The sequence below is a fragment of the Larus michahellis genome, chromosome 6 (assembly GCF_964199755.1).
Source record: "Larus michahellis chromosome 6, bLarMic1.1, whole genome shotgun sequence".
Taxonomy (NCBI): domain Eukaryota; kingdom Metazoa; phylum Chordata; class Aves; order Charadriiformes; family Laridae; genus Larus; species Larus michahellis.
Window position 1 is genome coordinate 15344376 of NC_133901.1, and position 18634 is coordinate 15363009.

General features: G+C 54.9%; 3 protein-coding genes across 5 annotated transcripts; 1 reads left to right on the top strand and 2 right to left on the bottom strand.

Moving 5' to 3' along the window:
• The first annotated feature begins 278 nt into the window (after positions 1-278).
• On the top strand, positions 279-4534 carry TM4SF19 (transmembrane 4 L six family member 19). 3 transcript variants are annotated; one of them, XM_074590674.1, is made up of 5 exons: positions 279-413; positions 2286-2469; positions 2582-2659; positions 3428-3579; positions 3867-4534. In XM_074590674.1, exons 2-5 carry the CDS (start codon positions 2293-2295, stop codon positions 4048-4050), a joined length of 591 nt encoding a protein of 196 aa, XP_074446775.1. In that variant the 5' UTR covers positions 279-413; positions 2286-2292; the 3' UTR covers positions 4051-4534. The 3 variants fall into 3 exon arrangements, with proteins under 3 accessions (XP_074446775.1, XP_074446776.1, XP_074446777.1); XM_074590675.1 differs by lacking the exon at positions 279-413 and adding an exon at positions 1463-1592; XM_074590676.1 differs by lacking the exons at positions 279-413; positions 3428-3579 and having other exon boundaries at positions 1613-2469.
• An 858-nt stretch (positions 4535-5392) lies between these two features.
• On the bottom strand, positions 5393-7757 carry NEU4 (neuraminidase 4). The gene is made up of 3 exons (XM_074590677.1): positions 7269-7757; positions 6834-7089; positions 5393-6444 (listed from the first exon to the last, which is right to left on the bottom strand). The coding sequence occupies exons 1-3, from the start codon at positions 7467-7469 to the stop codon at positions 5393-5395; spliced, it is 1509 nt and encodes a 502-aa protein (XP_074446778.1). The 5' UTR covers positions 7470-7757.
• A 1152-nt stretch (positions 7758-8909) lies between these two features.
• Positions 8910-17649, bottom strand: GAL3ST2 (galactose-3-O-sulfotransferase 2). The gene is made up of 4 exons (XM_074590293.1): positions 15446-17649; positions 12273-12359; positions 11591-11858; positions 8910-11498 (listed from the first exon to the last, which is right to left on the bottom strand). The coding sequence occupies exons 1-4, from the start codon at positions 15469-15471 to the stop codon at positions 10680-10682; spliced, it is 1200 nt and encodes a 399-aa protein (XP_074446394.1). The 5' UTR covers positions 15472-17649; the 3' UTR covers positions 8910-10679.
• Positions 17650-18634: the final 985 nt, after the last annotated feature.

Sequence of the window (18634 nt, forward strand, 5' to 3'; positions counted from 1 at the left end):
GAGGAGAATGTTCTCCCTACGTAGTCATTGCAGGTCGTTCCAGGAGAAACAGGGTTTGCTACTCAGGCAATGGCCAAAGTCAGGCGTGGTAGAAGCCTTAAGATCTGAAGTTGTGCATGTTTTGGTGGTCTCGTGGCTTCTGCCAGTGAAAGGGGGCATAATCAAACCGATGGATCAGCTGCAGCGCCGGCAGAGGCCGCCTCATTCAGACTGGACAGTCATTCTTCCTTTTGAGCAGCCCGTTGTGTGGAAGAGGAAGGATTATGACTGATGCAGTGGGTGGACCTCGCGCTGGAGGAGTAAGACGTGGGACACATGCTGGGACACCATAAATAGTCACCCATGGGTGATGCCTCCAGGAGAGGGCTCATCCAAGGGTGAACGCTGCTGGCTCTGCGTGGCATTGCTCCCAGGTAAGCCGGGAAGGCGGGAGGACGGGTTCCCTGGGCTTTGCTTGCATCCGCTTGCTTCTGGCCATGGCGATGTGCTGGCAGGCAGAGAGTCTGTCTTTCCAGTGTTCTAACAGAGGCTGGTTCAGCTGCACTTTTGCTTTACCTCCCCTGACAGAGGGGTTTGTCTGTCTGTATTGGCTGAGGCAGAAGAAAGCAGCTAATGGAAACTTGCTTCTTGCTTGAGGAGAGCGTTGGGGGGACAGCAAGCCATGGAGAGCTTCCTGGGGGAGGAGATGTCCTGCCTTCCCAGGACAGAGGTGGATGGGAAGGAGAGTCCTTGGGGAGGTTAAGGGCAGACTTGCAGATCACAAAAGCCTCTGGCTGGTGAGAGCAGCCCACACTGTGAGCTCCAGAGGAGCAAGAGCTATACTGGAAGGTCCTCCAAAGCGGGGAGGTGGGACTTGGCACCCCCCTCAGCTCATGGCTCTGAGGGGACAACCACACGCAATCACTGGACTGCAGATGGGACCACAGTGAGGGCGAGAGGCCCTAGAATCTCTATAACCAAGGCAGGGAGGATAGCCAGCAGAGGGGAGGTGGAGCTCCAGGATGGGTGGAGCTGGTGGTCCACCTTGGGCTTCTTGGCTTGCATCCTCTCCACACAGCAGGGTATTGCAGCCCTGTTCCTGCACGCTTAGCCTTCCCTGGCCCCCAGCAGCCTGGTAGGGCTGGTCTCCAGCAGGTCGCAGGGACGCAAAGCCCCATTGGGCTGGTGGCCCCTGTCCCCTCGAGCCGTGCAGGGACTGGAGTCGCTCCTGCCCCATGCCGAGTGTGAGGGGGCTGAGGCAGCTTTTCCCACGGAAACAACCACGCGGCGCCTCTTCGCTTCTACTTCTGCAAATCCAGAGCAGAGTGAGCCCGAAATAAACTGGCCAGCGTGAGACGCAGCCCGATTCAGGGAGCTTCTGCGAAACCAGGCTGCAAGCCACCAGGAAAGGGGAAAATCCACAAAAACACCCTGAAGCAAAAATGAAGGCAGGGCAGGAGGAAGCTGGGAAGCCGGAAGCCGGGACAACAGCAAACCAAGCTGCTTTCAGCGGTCCCAGAGCAACTGCTGCATGTCCCCCTTCTTGCAGATGCAGAAGAGGGATAGCTAATTTTTGACAAGGTGTCACCTGGAGACGGGCAGGCACTTTCTAGGTGAATAAAATATAAATAAATATAATAAATACCAGCAGAGCTGGATGGCTCGCGCAAGGATAGGTGATAACCTTTGCTTTATCAACTTTAATTGGTGTCAGCATATTCAGACCTATGGTAGGACTAGTGAGCGATGGGGATGGAGTTCCTGTTCCCTTTGATTGGAGACTGATGGGCTTTCACAAGTCCTTGTCTGAGGGTTTCTCCCCTTTCCTGGCTCCCTCTGGCTCGTTGTGAGCACTCAAAGTCAAACCGAGCCGTGGCGGTCGGTCTCCTTCCCGCAGTAGGATTTTGGAGGAGCCCACGCTGTGGGTCACAGAGGTTTCAAGGCTCAGTGTGAGACCTGCCGTTGTCCTAAACTCCCTTCCCTGTTTGGCAAAGAAATATTAGCAGGTCTGAAGTTGAGCTTCTCCTTCTATGATAAAATAACCTCAAGAAAACCGTTCAGCGGCAGTAGATCAGTATTAACATTGAATTTATTTTTAATATTAATTAGATGGTGTGGGGAAAAATAGGATTTCAACTGGAAATTGCTCTTGAGTAAGGGCGATGCTGGTGGGGCAGGCTGGGACCCAAAACTGGGAACCAGCAAACTCCCATCCACCCGCGGCTGTGCGATGGGCTCGGGGTGGGGGCGTCGTGGGGCCAAAGGCAGCCCCTTCCTCTCCTCCTCTTCCTCCCCATCCCACGCAGGGCGGCCATGTGCGTGGGGAAGTGCAGCCGCATCGTGGGTCCCTGCCTGCTGGCGCTGGGCACGCTCTCTATGGCAGCCAACATCCTCCTGCTCTTCCCCGGTGGGGCATCCAAGTACCTGGCGGAGGGGCACATCAGCAAACACGCCAAGCTCATGCCGGGTGTCTGGGGAGGCGGCATCACTGTGAGTACCGTGGTTCGCACCGCATCCTCCCTCGCGTGTCTGTGGAGCAGGGGTAAGGGATATGGAGCAGGTGCCTCCCCTTCGTCCCCCAGCTGCTTTTCCCTTCCCGCAGGTGCTGCTGGCAGCGGCCCACATCACGGCGGTGGGGTGGCGATGCGCTGGCTGCTCTGACTGCGGCACCCGTTGCAACGTAAGGCGGGGCGCCGGGACCCCTGTGCCAAAGCAGTCCCAAGCGGCGGGTGGTGGGATGTGGCGGGTGGCCCCACGGGTGGGACGCGGCAGGTTAGCACCTCTCCCACAGCCCCATGGTGGGATGTGTTGGGTGTCCCCTCTTCTGTGGCGGGTTGTGGCGAGTTGTGGCAGGGTGTCCCCTCTCCCATGTTGGCTCATGGCAGGGTTCCACTCTGCCGTGGCCCTGTGGTGGGACATGTCACGGATCCCCCTCTCCCATGGCCCCACGGTGGGATGTGGCAGGGTGTCCCCTCTCCCGTGGCCCCACTGGAGAGGATGGCAGAGCCCTGGCACAGGCTGCCCAGAGAGGTGGTGGAGTCTCCATCTCTGGAGACATTCCAAACCCGCCTGGATGCGTTCCTGTGCAACCTGCGCTGGGTGACCCTGCTGTGGCAGGGGGGTTGGACTGGATTATCTCCAGAGGTCCCTTCCAACCCTATGATTCTATGGTGGGATGCTGCGCGGTGCCGCGTCCCTGGAGGACAGCCCATGTGTTGCTGCATGGGCTCTGCCCCACCGGGCTGTGCGTGGCAGCTCCCTGCCCACTTCCTCCCAGCTCGAAACAACCCAGCACTGGCTCCATCCTCAGCCTCGGCTCCCCAGGGCTGGAGCCCTTTGGGGTGAAGGGGAGGGGAGTTATGCCCCCTTAACCAAACTCCGTTGATAACGCCCAGCGGTGTTTTGGAGCCCGCCTGATGTTCGGTCCCTCCCTGGGTGCTGCCCACAGGCTTTCATCTCTGCTGTGCTCTCCAAGCTGGCGCTCCTGGGCGCAGCCGCCTGCTTCGTCCTTTCTGGGGTGGGTTTGACCAACGGACCCCTCTGCTTCTACAACGCCTCTGAGCATGGCACCCTCTGGGGCTACCCCTTCCTGGATGCCAGGTGAGGCAGTGGGGTTGAGCCGCTAGTGCCGCCTCGTCGTCTTATTGCTAATTAAGTTGGGATTATTTACGGTGGGTGGGCTTGGTGGGCTTGCTGATGGTGATGGAAGAGTCTGGTAGCTCCAGAAGTCCTCACCTTCTACAGCTTTCTATGTGGTGCTTCCCATCACTCTGCTGACCCTTGGAATGAAGGACAGGGTGTCTGGGGCACATCCCCACGGAGGAAAGCAATGCGATTTCTGACCTGCTGCAGGTCATTTTGCATCTCCTCCTCTCCCTGTTGCGCAGGACAGAGAACTACGTGCACAATCGCACCTGGAGCATCTGCCTGGAGCCAGCAGGCATCGTGGCCTGGAACGCCGTCCTCTTCTCCCTCCTGCTGCTCATCAGCGCCGCTGAGATGGTGCTGGCCTCCCTCCAGATCCTCAACGGCTGCCTCGGCTGCCTCTGCGGCTTTTGCGAGGGGAAGTAGGGACCTGCTACTGTGCCAGGAGGCTGGCACTTGGAGGAGGCATCATCCCCGCGTGTACCTTGGCCAGTGGCAAGTGCCGTGGCGGGGATACGGCACAAGCTGTGATACCAGCCCGGTGCAAGACAGATTCCCCCATGGGGGAAAGAGACCCCAGCCCGCACGAGACGTCGAAGCCATGTGTGTGGGGTCAGCGTGCAAAGGGCTGCCTCCGTGCAGAGCCCTATGCCCAGGTGGTATGTCTTCCTCCACCCTGGAGCAGATGCCCCACCTTTGGGCTGGCAGCCACGGGGGGTTGTAAACCAGCCCGGTGAGCGATGGCGGTGGGGACCTGGCTCCTGGCATCCTAGCACTGAGCCCAACGGCTTCCCTGTCCGCTCCTTATTAGCCTCCACCTGCCAAAGTTCAAAACGTGACGTGGTGGTTTTTGTAGAAATAAGAGTTGGACCGTTAACCTATTTTCGTTAATTAATCTGCTTTTATGGCAGCTTGTGGTGGAGTTTGTCTCCTGCGTGGGGCAGGAGCCAGGCCAGGCTCTGGCTGGGAGACTTTGGATAGACTTGAGCTGAGGGAGGTAGTGCTGGAAACGCGGTGTAGTCCTGCACACGCAGGCATGCGGCAGATGTTAGGAGCAGCCGCTCATCCCCACTGGTCCAGGACCCACTGCACTCGCCGGGGGTGATGCCAGGTCCAGCATGTCCGCCATCCCCGCCCCCTCGTCCCCTAAACCTCTCCGGGGACCCCACATGGGTACAGACCTGAACTTGCCTGTGCTGCGAGGATGTTTGCCCCGCAACTGACGAGGTTACGAGGAAAATAGCCATGTCCAAAGTAGTTTAAAAAAAAGGCAGTCAGCCAGATTAAACAGTAACCGGGCGATTTTGGAGAAACCGTTGAGAAAAAGAGGAAGTGGCTCGAACAGGATCGTTAAAAAAGCAGCATAAATATTTATGACCATGGGAGGGAAACTGGTGGAGCAGGGTGGTAGCACCAGGTATGGCACAGCCGGAGCGTCATGTTCCCCCCACCCAGCCCGGGCTGCCCCCAGATGCCTTCTCTCCTGCAGTGCTGTTGCTGCCCCCTCTTATGTATGTCATGGGGTGGCTTGTGTGCTGGGAAAGGAGCCTGGGCCTGGGCTGGTGGCACAAGCCTCCGTGCCCAACCAACTATATAATTAAAAAAATAGCAATAAAAAAAAGAGAGAAAGTCCAGTTTTGAGATGGTAGCGCATGCCTTCTCTGTGGTGTGGCTGTGCTGGCCGGTGGCAGGACCCCAGGCTGTGAGTGTCCCGGCGCCCTGGGGTCCGGCACTGGGTGATCAGGGAGAGCCAACCTGGGGGGAGGCACTAGGAGATGAAGCAGCTACTTCGCCCCCACTTTCTGCGGTGTCGGGGGCCGCTGTCCTGCCGGGACACAGTGGCTGTCAGGGGGATGTTCTGGAGCACATCGTGCAGTGTGAACATGCTAAAAGAGATCTGCTCGTAGGGTGACCGTGTCCCGTTCTCGTAGAGGCAGGCAAAAGCGATGGCTGGGCCACCAGAGATGGTGGCCTCGTTGTAGGGCAGCTCCATGTAAGCCAGGTCTGAGTAAGCACTTGGGCCCTCATAGATGACCCACGGCTCGGTCCAGCTCTCCACGTTCCTGGGGAAGGTGCTCAGGTGAACCCCCATGTTGACCCGTGACATGGAGCTGGTGGGGTGGGAGTAGAGGACCCATGTCGGTGCTTGGAAGAAGGGAACGGGGTTAGTGGGTGCTGCAGGATCCCCTTGGACCAGGGTGCCACTGCGGGCATGGCTGAGACGCCCCGGGGTAAGACAGCCCTCTTTGGGCTCAGCTGGCTCGTGGTGGCTGCTGGTGGCCACTGCAGGCAGCTCATCACTGGCTGCCTGCAAGGTGGACACGGACCGAAGCCCTGGCAGCATCCTAGGGAGCAGCCGGCGAGCTGAGCCCCGGAGGGACAGCACAGAGTCCCAGGGGGCAGCAGGGACATACACGAATGGTGCGGGGAAGCCAACAACGCTGCCGTGACAGCCATGGGGGGGCTCAACCAACCGCTGGACCAGCTGCCCCCTGTGGAAAACAGCCCCATCGTCCGTGCTCAGCGCCTGGACCCTGAAGCCCAAGGGACTGCGTGCGTTGCAGTAGAGGACGTTGGAGCCATCCTCCTCGTCCACTGAGACCAGCTGGCACTCGCCCGTCTGCAGGTTGGGAATGAACTCCCCGAAGCGCCAGCGCTGGCCGTGGTCGTCGCTGTAGAAGGCGAAGGAGTGAGGGGTGGTTTTGCAGAGCTGCCCGAAGCACTCCTTGCAGTCGATGTGGTAGCTGTAGGCGGGCACCAGCAGCCGCCCGGACCGCAGCTGGATCCCGTGCCCGGGGCCCAGCGCGAACGTCGCCCAGTCTGGGAAGCAGAGATGGGATGGAGGTGAAGAGTGGCCTCCATCGTACCCCTGCCGTGCCCAACGTGGAAGGGTGTCCAGAGCATCCCCCCAGCCTAGCCAAGCAAGGTGATGGGGTGGGAGGGCAGCAAGTTGTCCTCACACATGGTCCTACCCATAGCTACACGGCTTCTCCATCGCCTCCACCCCCATGCAAGTGATAGAGATACTCTCCCCATCCCCACTCTCCTTCGCTTGGGGTCCTCTTCCACCCCATCTCTTTGATGCTCGTGGGTGTCCTACCCCCGAGGTCACCTCCGGCCACAGCATGGGTGGCTCCAGGAGGCCAAAACACAAGTGCACCCTCCTGCTGGCTGTCCTCCCCCCTCCTCACCCCTCTCTGGTGGGCTACCTTTGATGGCCCCGCCAATGACCTGCTGCGTCAGGTCTGTGGCCGTGCTCCAGCTCAGGCCCTGGTCGGTGCTGGTGACGCAGCAGAGGCGGGTGACGTTTTGGCCAGTGACGATCTGGTAGGCTTCAGGAGTTCTGCCCAAGACCGTGATGAAGAAAAGGAAGAGGGTGCCGGTGAACTCATCGTAGAGCGGGCAGGGGTTCATCGACCGGTGGTGCTGCAGCGTTGCTGTCTCCAGCACACGCATGTCTTCCCACTGCCCAGGGAGGAGAAGAGGATGGAGGTGGGGGTGAGGACCATCCCACTTCACCCACCCCCTACCTCACCTCCCTGCGCAGGTGCCTCCTGGAGCTCAGCTGTGACACGCACAAGCCATGGAGGACAACTACTTGGCTGTCTCCGTGCCCCCAACCCCAGGTGCATCCCTCGTCCCACCTCCACGTAGCTCCCGTAGACGGTGCCACGGCGCAGCACCAGCAGGTTGGCGTGGGCATCGTCAGCGCTCAGCCGCTCCTCCGCGAAAGCCAGCAGCTTGGCCACGCAGGGCAGGTAAAGCAGGGCGGGCACGCGGTAGGTGACACCATTGGACTCCTTCTCGAAGAGCACGGTCCGGGCAGGGAAATGCCGGGAGCCCATGGCATCTGCAGCAGAAAGATGCAGCCCTTGCCACGGTGGGTTGGTGAAGGGGGAGAACCAGTTGCTGGCCGGGAGCTGGGTTGTCCTGGAGGGGTCTGGGTTTTAACCTGGTGGGCTTGGGTTTGGGGAACATCCCTCCCCCCACCCTGGAGCACAGGCTGGAGGACAGGCAGTGTTGGAGTTGAGAGGGGCTGAATGTGTGACAAGTCACCACTGCTAACACGGGACAGGATTTTGGGTAACACCAAAGAGGCTGACCCGAAATAAAACTACATAAAATTAAATTGATCTTCAAGATGCTCTTCAAAAAGGGTTTCTGGTAAATCACGGCCAGCCGGCAAAGGGCAGGGTGAGACCTGGGGTTCCCTGCTCCCATCACCGACCAAGCACTGGGGGTGGGGGGCAGAGCTCATCTCCTCATGGACAAGACCCTGGGCCCAGCCCAGGGTCCTCAGAGGGGGGTCAGGGACCATTTTGTCCTGCGGTTCTGGTCCCTCCAGTGCAGCGGACCCAGCCGGCTCCTCATTTCATAGACTCATAGAATTGCCCAGGTTGGGGGGGACCTTTCAGATCCTCGAGTCCAACCATCAACCCAACTCTGACAAAACCCATCACTAACCCATATCTCTAAGCACTGTGTCTGCCCGGCTTTTAAATACCTCCAGGGATGGTGCCTCAACCACCTCCCTGGGCAGCCTGTTCCAATGCTTAGTAACCCTTTCAGTGAAGAAATTTTTCCTAATATTCATCCTAAACCTCCCCTGGCGCAACTCGAGGCCGTTTCCTCTTGTCCTATCACCTGTTCTGTGGGAGAAGAGACCGACCCCCCCCGGCTACAACCTCCTTTCAGGGGGCTGTAGGGACCGAGATCTCCCCATGGAAAAAGCAAAGGAACTCACTGGGTCGTGCTCAGCTGGGGGGGGGGGTCCTCGCTGTCCCTCGCCCCCACCATGGGGTAACGCCAGCCCCCGCAGCCACCGTCTTTCTGCAGAGCCCGTCACCTCGCTGCTTCACTGCCACCCCCCGCCCCTCACAGGGTCCCCCCACCGATGGGTCACGGGGCTCCCACAGCGGCGGCGGCTGGGAAAAAGCCCTGAGTCAGCAGTGCTGGGCGGCACAAAGGCAGCGTTACCAGCCCGGGCAGAGCCAGGGGCCCTGCCGATGCCAAGCTGCCGCCTTGGACCCCCCTCAGAGGGGAGGCAAACGGAGCTGGGGGGGGAGGGGGGGTAGTGTTTGCACTCCTGCCTCAGTTTCCCCCCTCCTGCATGCTGGGCGAGGCCAGACCTCCCTGCCCAGGTGCTGTAACCCACGTTCACCATGGTCCATCCCAGCCGTGAGCTCCCCAGCCTGAGGGCTGCAGTCCGGAGGGTCCCAGCCTTCCCAGGACCACCCCCCCCGCACACAAGTCAGCTGTTAAGAAATTGTTTTTACGCTTATATTCCATCCTTGGCACCAATTTAGTTAAAGGGGTGTGACAAAATTCATACGGCAAGTCATGGATCAGAAGCTCCAAGGTGAAAGCCCAGGCTCTGGCTACAGAATTGGCCGGGAAAGGCCCCCGGGGATTGCCCAGGCTGAACATGGGCGGCCGCTGTGGCTAGTTACAAACGCCTCCTCAGCCTGGTTAATTTTAGCCAGGGTTACTGGAGCAGAAAACCATGACGGTGCCGTTAATCTCCGTGTTGCCCATCACATGGAACCATGACGGTGCGGTTAATCTCTCTGTGTTGCCCGTCACATGGGTTGAGGAGCAGCACAGGTTGCAGTGCAGGAGGTTAACCCTTGCCTCGGCTGGCTCCCCTGGCTCCCCGCTGGCTTTAAACGCAGCTGAGGAAAAGCCCAGCTCCGCTGCCCTCTGACAGCACCTCTCCCGCTTCCTGGGCTGGGATGCTGCTGGGCTGCATCACCCCCCAAGGCGAAGCCACGAGCCAAGCGACTCTGGATCCATCATCCCAGTCACACCATTTGGTCCCCGACCAGCGTGAGCAGGGAGACATTGACTAAGCATTGAAATACTGCACCTCTGGGGACGGCCGGTGCAACGGCAACCAGCCATGGGCAATCATTAACAGCAGTGACGCCAAAGACGTTGGGCTTGGCACTGCCGTCCTTCTAACGAACCTTCCCAGCACCGGAGCAGCAGCACGGAGCTGGCAAATGAGCAAAGAAGGACCAGGCAGGTTTAATTACCTCCTTCAATAAAAAGGTTGTGCCCTAAATGAGCAGCGGCTGTGCCTCCCTCCGCCCCTCTCCTAATCAGTGTTGAAGAGTTTGGCCAACGCAGCAAGAAGTGGGGTGCAACAAAGCCTCTACTGAGAGCGGGCTTCAGGGATGCTGAACCCAAGGGACCATCCACGCCTCCAGAATAGGGACCTTCGCCCAAGAGGGAGGGGTGAAACCACAAAACAGGCCGTCCCCAGGGCGCACCAAACGGTCCCAAGTGGTGCAGAGGCCCCCCCACACCTCAACCAACCCAGGTCATGTAGTCCAGCCTCGGTTGGACTAGATGACCTTTCAAGGCCCCTTCCAACCCAACGCATTCTCTGATTCTATGACACACGAGAGGGACATCTCATGTGCCGGTGGGAAAAGGCCGCCAGCCAGCGCGGACGGCTTTGGGTACGATACTTGGGACTCCCACTCAAAAAGCAGCCCTGGCATGGCACAGCACTTAGACATCGTCGAGCGCAGACGCTGCTGGGCGGGAGACCCGACATCTCTCCTCCTCCTCCGAGTGCTGTGTCCCCTCATCGTGGTCTGCTTCTTGTTCCCCTCCTCCTCCTTTCTTTTCCCCTAAATGCTAAAAATCAGGACTTGCTCTAGCGAGCTGTGACGAGCCTGGGCATAAGGACAGCTATTAAATGAAGTCAAATGCAAACAAAATGATTAAGCTCATGATTAATGATTAAGAGGCAGTTAAAAGCCTGCCCAGCACTCAGCAGCAGCAGGCTGTCCCCGCCTGGGAGCGAGGAAGAGGGATCACGCAGGATCCAGCCAACGCAGAGCCTTCGGCTCAAGGTCCCCAAAAAGGGACCCACCACCAGCTTGGTGGCCTTGAACACAGACTCTCCCCCCAGCCCCTCCTGTGCAAGAGTCCTGTGGGCCAGCCACATGCCCGACACGGGGTGACGCAAAGTGGTGGGAAACACCAGTGGGTTGTCACGTGTCCTAGTTGGGAGTTGGGAGCTGCATCTTCTCCTGGAAACTGGTTCAGGCCAAGGGCAAGCCTAACTGCTTCCTCTTCTTGTGCGGGTGTTGAACAGCATAAAGATGGGACATGTACTGGAGCTCTGGCATAACCATCTTCTGGCAGGTTCTCAGAGTCCTGTTGTCCAAGTCTTGTTTGAGGTTGTACCCAAGGATGTTTGCGGCCCCTGACTGGTAAGGCAGGAGAGCTTTGTTGTTGATGTGATCCTTCCCCACTGCCTCCTGGTTCAAAAGACAGATCTCCATGAGCTCCTTCTGTCTCCTTCGCAGGTGATTCACCTCATTCTCCAGCTCCTTGAGTCCTATGGTTTCCTCAATTCTCCTCCAGAAGCTCTGGTTGAAGTGCAGGTAGAGCTCCCAGTCCAGCGAGCACCACGCTTTTACCCGTTCCTTGCTTTCTGGAGTCAAGGTCTGGACAGTGTCCTGGCTTCTGGAATTGAGCTTAAAGTAAATCACATCATCCAGATCCCAGCACAAAGTGTGCTTCAAGAGGATCATGGACTCATCAAAGTAGTCTGCTATTAAGATCAGGTGGAAATTCTGTTCAATCTCCTTCAAGACCGTCTGGATGTACTTTTTGTTGTCCTCTGCGTTGTTATCATAGCCAAAGTCAAACCACATGATATTGCGGGCATAGATGTTTTGCTTGTAATTTGCCGGGTGGTAATACTTCGTGGGTGACGCTAGGTACTCATTCACGTCCTTGGAGAACTTGAAGGCAGGGACATCGTCCTTGTAGTAGACGTAGGAAGACTCCAGCAGAAGAATGGGGTTCCTCAGGATGGAGAAGTAGAAGGTATTCGCTGCCATCACCTTTTGCACCTATTTGCAGGGAGGAAGAAGAGAGGCTGTTAGTCCGGAGGCACTTGCTTGTTCAACCAGGCTTCTCCACAGGTGTCGCGGCTCTTTCTTACCTCCGAAGGGTTAAACCGCAGGTGGTTGCACATGATGTTGTAGTTTTGTCCTATGGTTTGAAATTCCTCCACAAATTGGGCCTGGAAGGTCTCTGGGTAGCCCAGGTGTAAGAGCTCATTGGCTGGGAGGGCGACGGTGAGGTTGTACCTCTCTGCGAACCTGAACATGATGTTCAGGATGGTGCTGCTGGCAGTCTTGTGGGTCTTGAGGAACATGACGTTAGTCTTGGCACGGCATGGCAGCAGCTCCTCGTGGCTCTCCGAGATTCTGCAGGAAGGCAAAAGATGAGGAAAAAAGCCTCTCCAGTGCCGTACCCCATTTCTGAGACCTGGCAAAGCCAAACCTGAGCAGATGTCTCCTAGCAAGGCACCAACCCAACCAAGCCCCATCCCTCAGGCGTAGATGTCGGACAGTTTTCTGCTTCTCCAGGTCCTCAATTACCCAAAGGCTTTGGCTTGATGCCCTTTTTTCTTTTCCCATATGGCTGATTTTGCCCAAAAGAGCTGCACTTTGACTAATTTGATCCCTTGCCTGACCAAATGTGGATCTAGGACCTATCTTTGGGCTGCTGCCCTTCCAGGATTAGCTTAAACCTCATGAGAGTGAAATCAAGTGTCACAGGTCAGCTCCTTGCTGCCCTGGGCAGACGAAGTCATGCAACCTTGATTCTGCTTCACTTACACATTATTTTTGTTCTTCATGTGGAAGAATCCCGACAGGAAGACGAGTCCCAGGCAAAGACTGAAAACAATGAGACATTTGATATTCCTGGAAAGAAAGAGGAGTTTCAGTGGATTTTTACATGATAGTCCTTCCCGGAACGCGAACCACCAAGCTTTGCATGTTGTCCCTGGAAATTTTTACCAGTGGGAGCGCAATTTTGTGGCTCCGTGGTGCCAGCCACGTTTGGCTCCCCCAGCTGGGTCAGGCATTCAAGGCTGGACAGTGAGAAACTGCGCTTTCACTATCACTCTCCTAATTTTGGCCTGTAGCAAGACACAGCCTGGTTCAGACAGAGCCTGTTAAACTCTCCCGACAGCCTTCCGCTCTGCTGCCTTTTATTTTGCTTTTCTTTCAGGTTTCTGGGGGTTTAAAGCTTATTCACTGTTCAAAGTTCTAGTTCATTCACTAGAAAATGAGCCCTTTGTAGGGTTATAAGGAGTCCCTCGGTAAGAAATCTGAGCAGCTCCTGCAATCACATCAATCACATCACTGCAGAAGATAGGGATCTTAAAGAACACTAAACTGCATTTTTTTCAACAGATTTTTCAATACAGAAAACTGATTGATAACCCAATAGCATCCGTAAGGGACTAATTATGCCCTACTTTCAAACAAGAGGACTGCTTCCCCACTGCGACGTCTCCTCCTCCCAGCCCAGCTCTCGTGCTCAGCCTCACCCAGGTCTCCCTTTCATCAGATCATAGAATCATTTAGGTTGGAAAAGACCCTTGGGATCATCGAGTCCAACCATCAACCCCACTCTACAAAGTTCTCCCCTACACCATATCCTCCTCACCTTGGCCAGACTAAACTTCCTGAGCTCAGAGGCAGCTTTTCGGACCATGGAATCATATAATCATCTAGGTTGGAAGGGACCTTTAAGATCACCGAGCCCAACCATTAACCTAACACTACCAAAACCACCACTAAACCACGTCCCTCAGCACCACGCACCTCCTCCACCCGTGTTTCACCTGGATAATGATGAGGGGTGGGTCTTTTAAGCACTAACACGGCAATCAACATTTATCATCACCAGCGCATTCTAGCTGGGACACAGACAGGATCTTTTGAAAGTTTGATGCCCACCAGACAGGACCATTTCATCACCAAGCTTGATCTGACTTCTCTGATCTTAAGAACTTTTTAAACTCTGTGTGAATTCTGAGTTTTCATCTGCCATTTCCAAAATGCAGCAGATCGGGCTTGAGCTTTAAAGTTGTTTTGAGAAGATATGGTCCCATCCCATCTCAGCATGGCATGATCACACTTGTGGTTCCCACTCTCCCAAGGGAGCATGGAAGGCTCCAAACCTGCCCAATCTGAGGGCTGATGGGGGCAAGTGGCTTGCTGCAGGCTGCATCTGGTGGTCCTTCCCACTGCCGTTCTGGCTAAGGGGTCCTCACACCTGATCCTGTTGCACAGGGTGGTGGCTTTCATAGCCTCCAGCTTGTACCATGTGGAAGACACTGAATTGCTCCTTCCAGTTAGCCTTATGAGAGTGCAACCACCAGCTTTACCTGGCATGGGCTACAGCCTCCCACTGACTGACAAACTGAGCTGTGGCAGCCTGGATCCATCCATGGCAAAATGGAGAGAGGATGGGAGCAAAGTCCAAGAGAACATGAAGACCTACCCATAAAAACAAAGCCATCGTGGGGAGCTACAAACTGAATGCAAACGCAGCGGAAGCGTGGAGACAGGCGGCGAAGTTACAACACCATGATGGCACTGCAGAAAACTGTTTGGCTTTGCTCGCCACGCAAACCTGCCCCAAACCACTTTTGCTTCAAGCTTTGCTTGGCACAACAACGCTTTCCTTATCCAACGGCACCCCAGCCAAAGTGGGAAATCCTCAGGAAGGGCAGAAGAGCCCTTCCCAAAGCCGGGGAAGACCCTCAGCCACAGCTGGTACCAACCTCTGATATGAATTTGCAGCACAGCGTCTGCATGAAGAGTTTCAAAGCACAGCTTTGGTCCCAGGCCTGTTAAGGGGGTGGGGGTGAGATAACCAAAGTTCCTTTGATCGCTCAATGTATGTAAGTAGTGATGAGACAGGAGAAGAAATGCAGAGGGACCCACAGGCAGCAAGCAGGCTCACGTCTGTCAAACGCAGCCCCTGCCTATTTTCTTGGTCTCGCATTGGAGAAGTTTGTGGAGGACTGTCTCCCGTGGGAGGGACCCCACTCTGGAGCCAGGGAAGAGTGTGAGGAGTCCTCCCACGAGGAGGAAGGAGCGGCAGAGAACGTGTAATGAACTGACCACAACCCCCATTCCCCATCCCCCTGCACTGCTCGGGGGGAGGAGGGAGAGGATTCGGCAGTGAAGTCAAACCTGGGAAGAAGGAGGGGTGGGGGGGAAGGTGTTTTAAGATTCAGTTTTCATTTTCAGTTTGATTGGTAATAAATTAATTTCCCCAAGTTGAGACTATTTACCCACGACGGTAACGGGTGAGTCATCTCTCCTTGTCTTTATCTCGACCCACCAACCTTTCATTGTATTTTCTCTCCCCATCCAGCTGAGGAGGGGAGCGAGAGAGGCTTTGGTGGGCACCTGACGTCCAGCCAGGGTCAACCCACCACAGCCCAACACCAACCACCACAGCAAGGTTCAAGAGAGAAAGCCACAATTCCAGTGTTGCAGAAAGTTACCTAAGCACACAAGACACACAACCAGCCCGGGAGCCATTTGAGGGAGCACTTGGGAGCTGATCCCTAAGACACAGAATTCTTCTAGAAAGCTAAAAATCTTGTGAAACTGTCAGCAGGGCTGGTGCCGGAGGTTCGACTTTCCCTTCCAACCCGTGCTGTGCCGTGTCCCAGCTGAGAAGAAAACACGGAAAATCCCCTCTCAGGTCGTACTTAGAGGTGCTGCTACAGGATGGTTTAAGGCTTGGGACAACCTTTGTGTTGACTTGGCTTAATCTGAAAATAACAGACCTGTGTGTTGACCTAACAAGGTGCTTTCAAATTAAAAGACCTGGAATACAGGAAAGAAACGCTCACGGCAAAATTAATCTCTACCCTGGAGCAAGCTGTAACTCTATAGGTTATTAACAATTTACAGGGATTACCTGAATCAGGCCTTTCTATAATTCCGTACCCGCAGCCTTCACCTCCCTCCCCCCTTACCTTGACGTGCTCCCAGGGCTTTTCATGCTGCCAGTTCGCAAATATCTCCGTTGCAAATCGACCCCAATACTCCTTCCGTCTACGGGCTCCTCCGGCTCTTAGCGGGCGCATCTCTATTTCTAGCATCCCGTCGTTGCTATAAATGTCTGGGACAGGTGATCACAAAGGGAGTGGCCAGGTGTTCCCAGAAGTGGGTGGAAATTAGTAAGCCATGAAAAGCACTGATACGGCATGGCATTAACACGGGTGAAAGAGCTGCCTCGGGAGACAGGTTTTGCAACAGTTTTGCAGGGAACTAAGGATTTAGCACGGATTCCCTTTCTCTTCTGGCAGTGGGAGGGAGGCCTGGGGGGTTCCCAGCAGGATCCAGGCTGGAGGAAGGCATCATTGGCCCCTTCGTCACCCTGCACATGGTCACATCACTTCTTCAGTGCCCCGTCCCTGCCCACCGCCTGGTGCCATGGTCAGTGCCTGCCGTGCCTTTCCTCCTGCTTCTTGCTTCGTGGTTTTGGACTACAATTCTCTGCCAGACACACTTGGGAATAGGAAATTAGGGACAACGGCAAAACAGGAACGGTGTTCACCTATTGCAAATTGCCCTTAAACAGTTAGACTTCAAACTCTTTTTCCAGTGAAAATGCAATTATTGTAGCTGGAGGTTAAGAGCTCAGAGACTCAGGGCTTTGGGAGAGACTGCTCCTGCCCCTGAATAGATGTTATTTTATGGTTTGTCCACAAAGTGACTTTCTGGTGTTATTAACAATGATGACAACTTGCATCACACCGGGATTTGAGCTTCAGCCAAGGCTCCTGTATGCCAGCACTTCACAAACTGGGTTTGATGGCTGCAAATTGCCTTAGGAGAGCAGGATTTGTCCTGCAGGTCTGGAGGTGGGGTGCTCTCCTGGCTCCCCACGCCAGGGATGAAGTTGATGGTCTCCTCATTTGGGCAACAAAAAGCTTACTCACGTCTCCCAGCCTGGAACAGGGGATTAAGCTGTTGCTTTTGGTCTTTTATGGCCATACCGTGCGCCTCCTGACGTGGTCCCCTTCCCTCCCCACCCACAGCGCCGCCTTTCTAAACCTTCTATGCTGATGGCCCAACCTGCCACACCAAGAGCCAAGTCCTCAGCGTTTTGGTAGCCTTCACCTACGTCACTAAGCCTTCAGAGTGCCCAAATACACTGCATTTCTTTTTAAATCACAGCTTTCTCAGGCCAGCCCCAACTCCAGTGCTTATCAAGATTCAGAGATTAATAAGGTATAGGGTTGCTCTCCTTGAGTTTCTTGGTAGAATGTGAGACAATGTGCTGTTTTATGACGAATTTCTAGGGTTACTCTTGGCACAGTGTCAGTTGCTGCTGGCAGGTGGGTCATGTTTGACAGATTTCTTCCTCCTGTTACATTATACACGTCAGCTGTGCGATTTCTTGCTCAGAAGCTGGTAGAGCCCATGAGTCACAAAAGAACATTTTTTTAAGCTTTTACAATTGATTCATTGCTCTCTCCTGGGGTGTTGTACATGAATCGTCAGGTTTGGTTACGCAGAAAAATATGGTGCCGTGCAGAAATACCTGTCTTCGTATGAGGCTGGACTGCTCTGAGACTGGACGCAATGAAGGTCAGCCAGCTGACGCAGAATTAGTTAGCTGGGCAGGATGCTGAATTAATAGCTGCACAGTAACTCCGCTTCAAGTGCCCACTTGCTTAGGGGAGAGTGTTGTGCGTCAGCCCCCGTGGGCAGCTCGGCCCCAGGCAGCCGCTCGCTCACGCCCCCGCAGCAGGATGGGAGGAGAATCGGAAGGGTAAAAGTGCAAAAAAACTTGCAGGTTGAGATAAAGACAGTTTCATGGGTAAAGCAAAAGCTGCACGCGCCAAGCAAAGCAAAAGGAATTCGATCACTACATCCCATTGCAGGCAGGCGTTCAGCCATCCCCAGGAAAGCAGGGTTCCATCACAAGTAACAGTGACTTGGGAAGACAGATGCTGCAACTCTGAACACCCCCCTTCCTCCTCCTTCCCCCAGCTCTTATTGCTGAGCACAGCGCCATACAGTGTGGGACATCCCTAAGTCAGCTGGGGTCAGTTGTCCCAGCTGCGTCCCCTCCCAGCTTCTTGCATAACCCCAGCCTGCTCACTGGTGAGGCAGGGTGAGAAGCAGAAGTGACCCTGACGCTGTGCAAGCACTGCTCAGCAACAGCTACAACATCCCTGTGCCATCAACACTGCTCACAGATCCAAAACACAGTGCCATACTAGCTACTACGAAGAAATTAACTCTGTCCCACCCAAAACCAGTAGAGAGAGCCAAGTGCTTCCTCACTGTGCCAGAAGACCACTGCTTCAAAGCGTCGAGCTCCACATTGTTCTAATATTTAAGTCTGTCCCAGAAAAAAAATAGTATTTTGGATAAGAAATTCCTAAAATGATTATAAAAATACCACCCCACTCCCCCATATATGTACCCACCCTGTCTCTCCCTTCTATATACAACAGTGAACCAAAATTTGAAAGCATCACTGAGAACGTGGAAGAGAATAATAATACTAGTGTTTAAGGTCTATGAAAGATACTAAAAAAATAACCCTGTGATAACTCCTCCCTTCTATTCCCTTAGGGTAACTGCTCTATTGTTTAGCTGAAATGGTAAACTTACATTGAGCTTAAGGATCTTCATTTGTAAAGATGATGGCTTTAGCTGTGCCAGAAATTCCCTGGCCACAGCACTAGGTTATCTGCCAGCCCCAATTCCCTCCCTAGCACTCACTCCATATGTAGCTGAAAAAAAAAAACAAAACAGTATGGAAGGTTCTGCTTCCCAAAAAGAACCATTCACATGTAAAGCCTGTATTTTAAACAATTATGGTCAGTGGTTTGGGGGGTGGGGGGAAGAGAAAGAACAGCGTAGGAAAAAGGCAGAGAATATAAACAGCCCGATCCGGAAAGAACGTGCTGCATCAGCTTAACTTGGCAAAAAGCAAATCCTGTATATTTCTTCTCTAACAACATCATGGACTTTCCATATTTTTTGCATCACCTGATGCACAAGCAGCAGAGGCTGACTGCGTTTCACATTCTGTCTTCTCTTTAGCCATGGTGGCATTGTTCACTCTGCTTAACCCCAGAAGCCCTCTCTGAGCGATCAGCTCCTCTCTGAGTGATCCTGAGGAACAAAGGGAGAGGTGGGTG

Coding starts and splice junctions, on each gene's coding strand:
- TM4SF19 (XM_074590674.1), top strand. CDS start 2,293: ATGTGCGTGGGGAAGTGCAGCCGCATCGTGGGTCCCTGCCTGCTGGCG. Junction 2,660..3,427: donor ACTGCGGCACCCGTTGCAAC/GTAAGGCGGGGC, acceptor TGCTGCCCACAG/GCTTTCATCTCTGCTGTGCT. Junction 3,580..3,866: donor TACCCCTTCCTGGATGCCAG/GTGAGGCAGTGG, acceptor CCTGTTGCGCAG/GACAGAGAACTACGTGCACA.
- GAL3ST2 (XM_074590293.1), bottom strand. CDS start 15,471: ATGAAAAGCCCTGGGAGCACGTCAAG. Junction 11,859..12,272: donor ATGAAGAACAAAAATAATGT/GTAAGTGAAGCA, acceptor GCCTTCCTGCAG/AATCTCGGAGAGCCACGAGG. Junction 11,499..11,590: donor TGCGGTTTAACCCTTCGGAG/GTAAGAAAGAGC, acceptor CCCTGCAAATAG/GTGCAAAAGGTGATGGCAGC.
- NEU4 (XM_074590677.1), bottom strand. CDS start 7,469: ATGGGCTCCCGGCATTTCCCTGCCCGGACCGTGCTCTTCGAGAAGGAG. Junction 7,090..7,268: donor TCTACGGGAGCTACGTGGAG/GTGGGACGAGGG, acceptor CTCCCTGGGCAG/TGGGAAGACATGCGTGTGCT. Junction 6,445..6,833: donor CATTGGCGGGGCCATCAAAG/GTAGCCCACCAG, acceptor TCTGCTTCCCAG/ACTGGGCGACGTTCGCGCTG.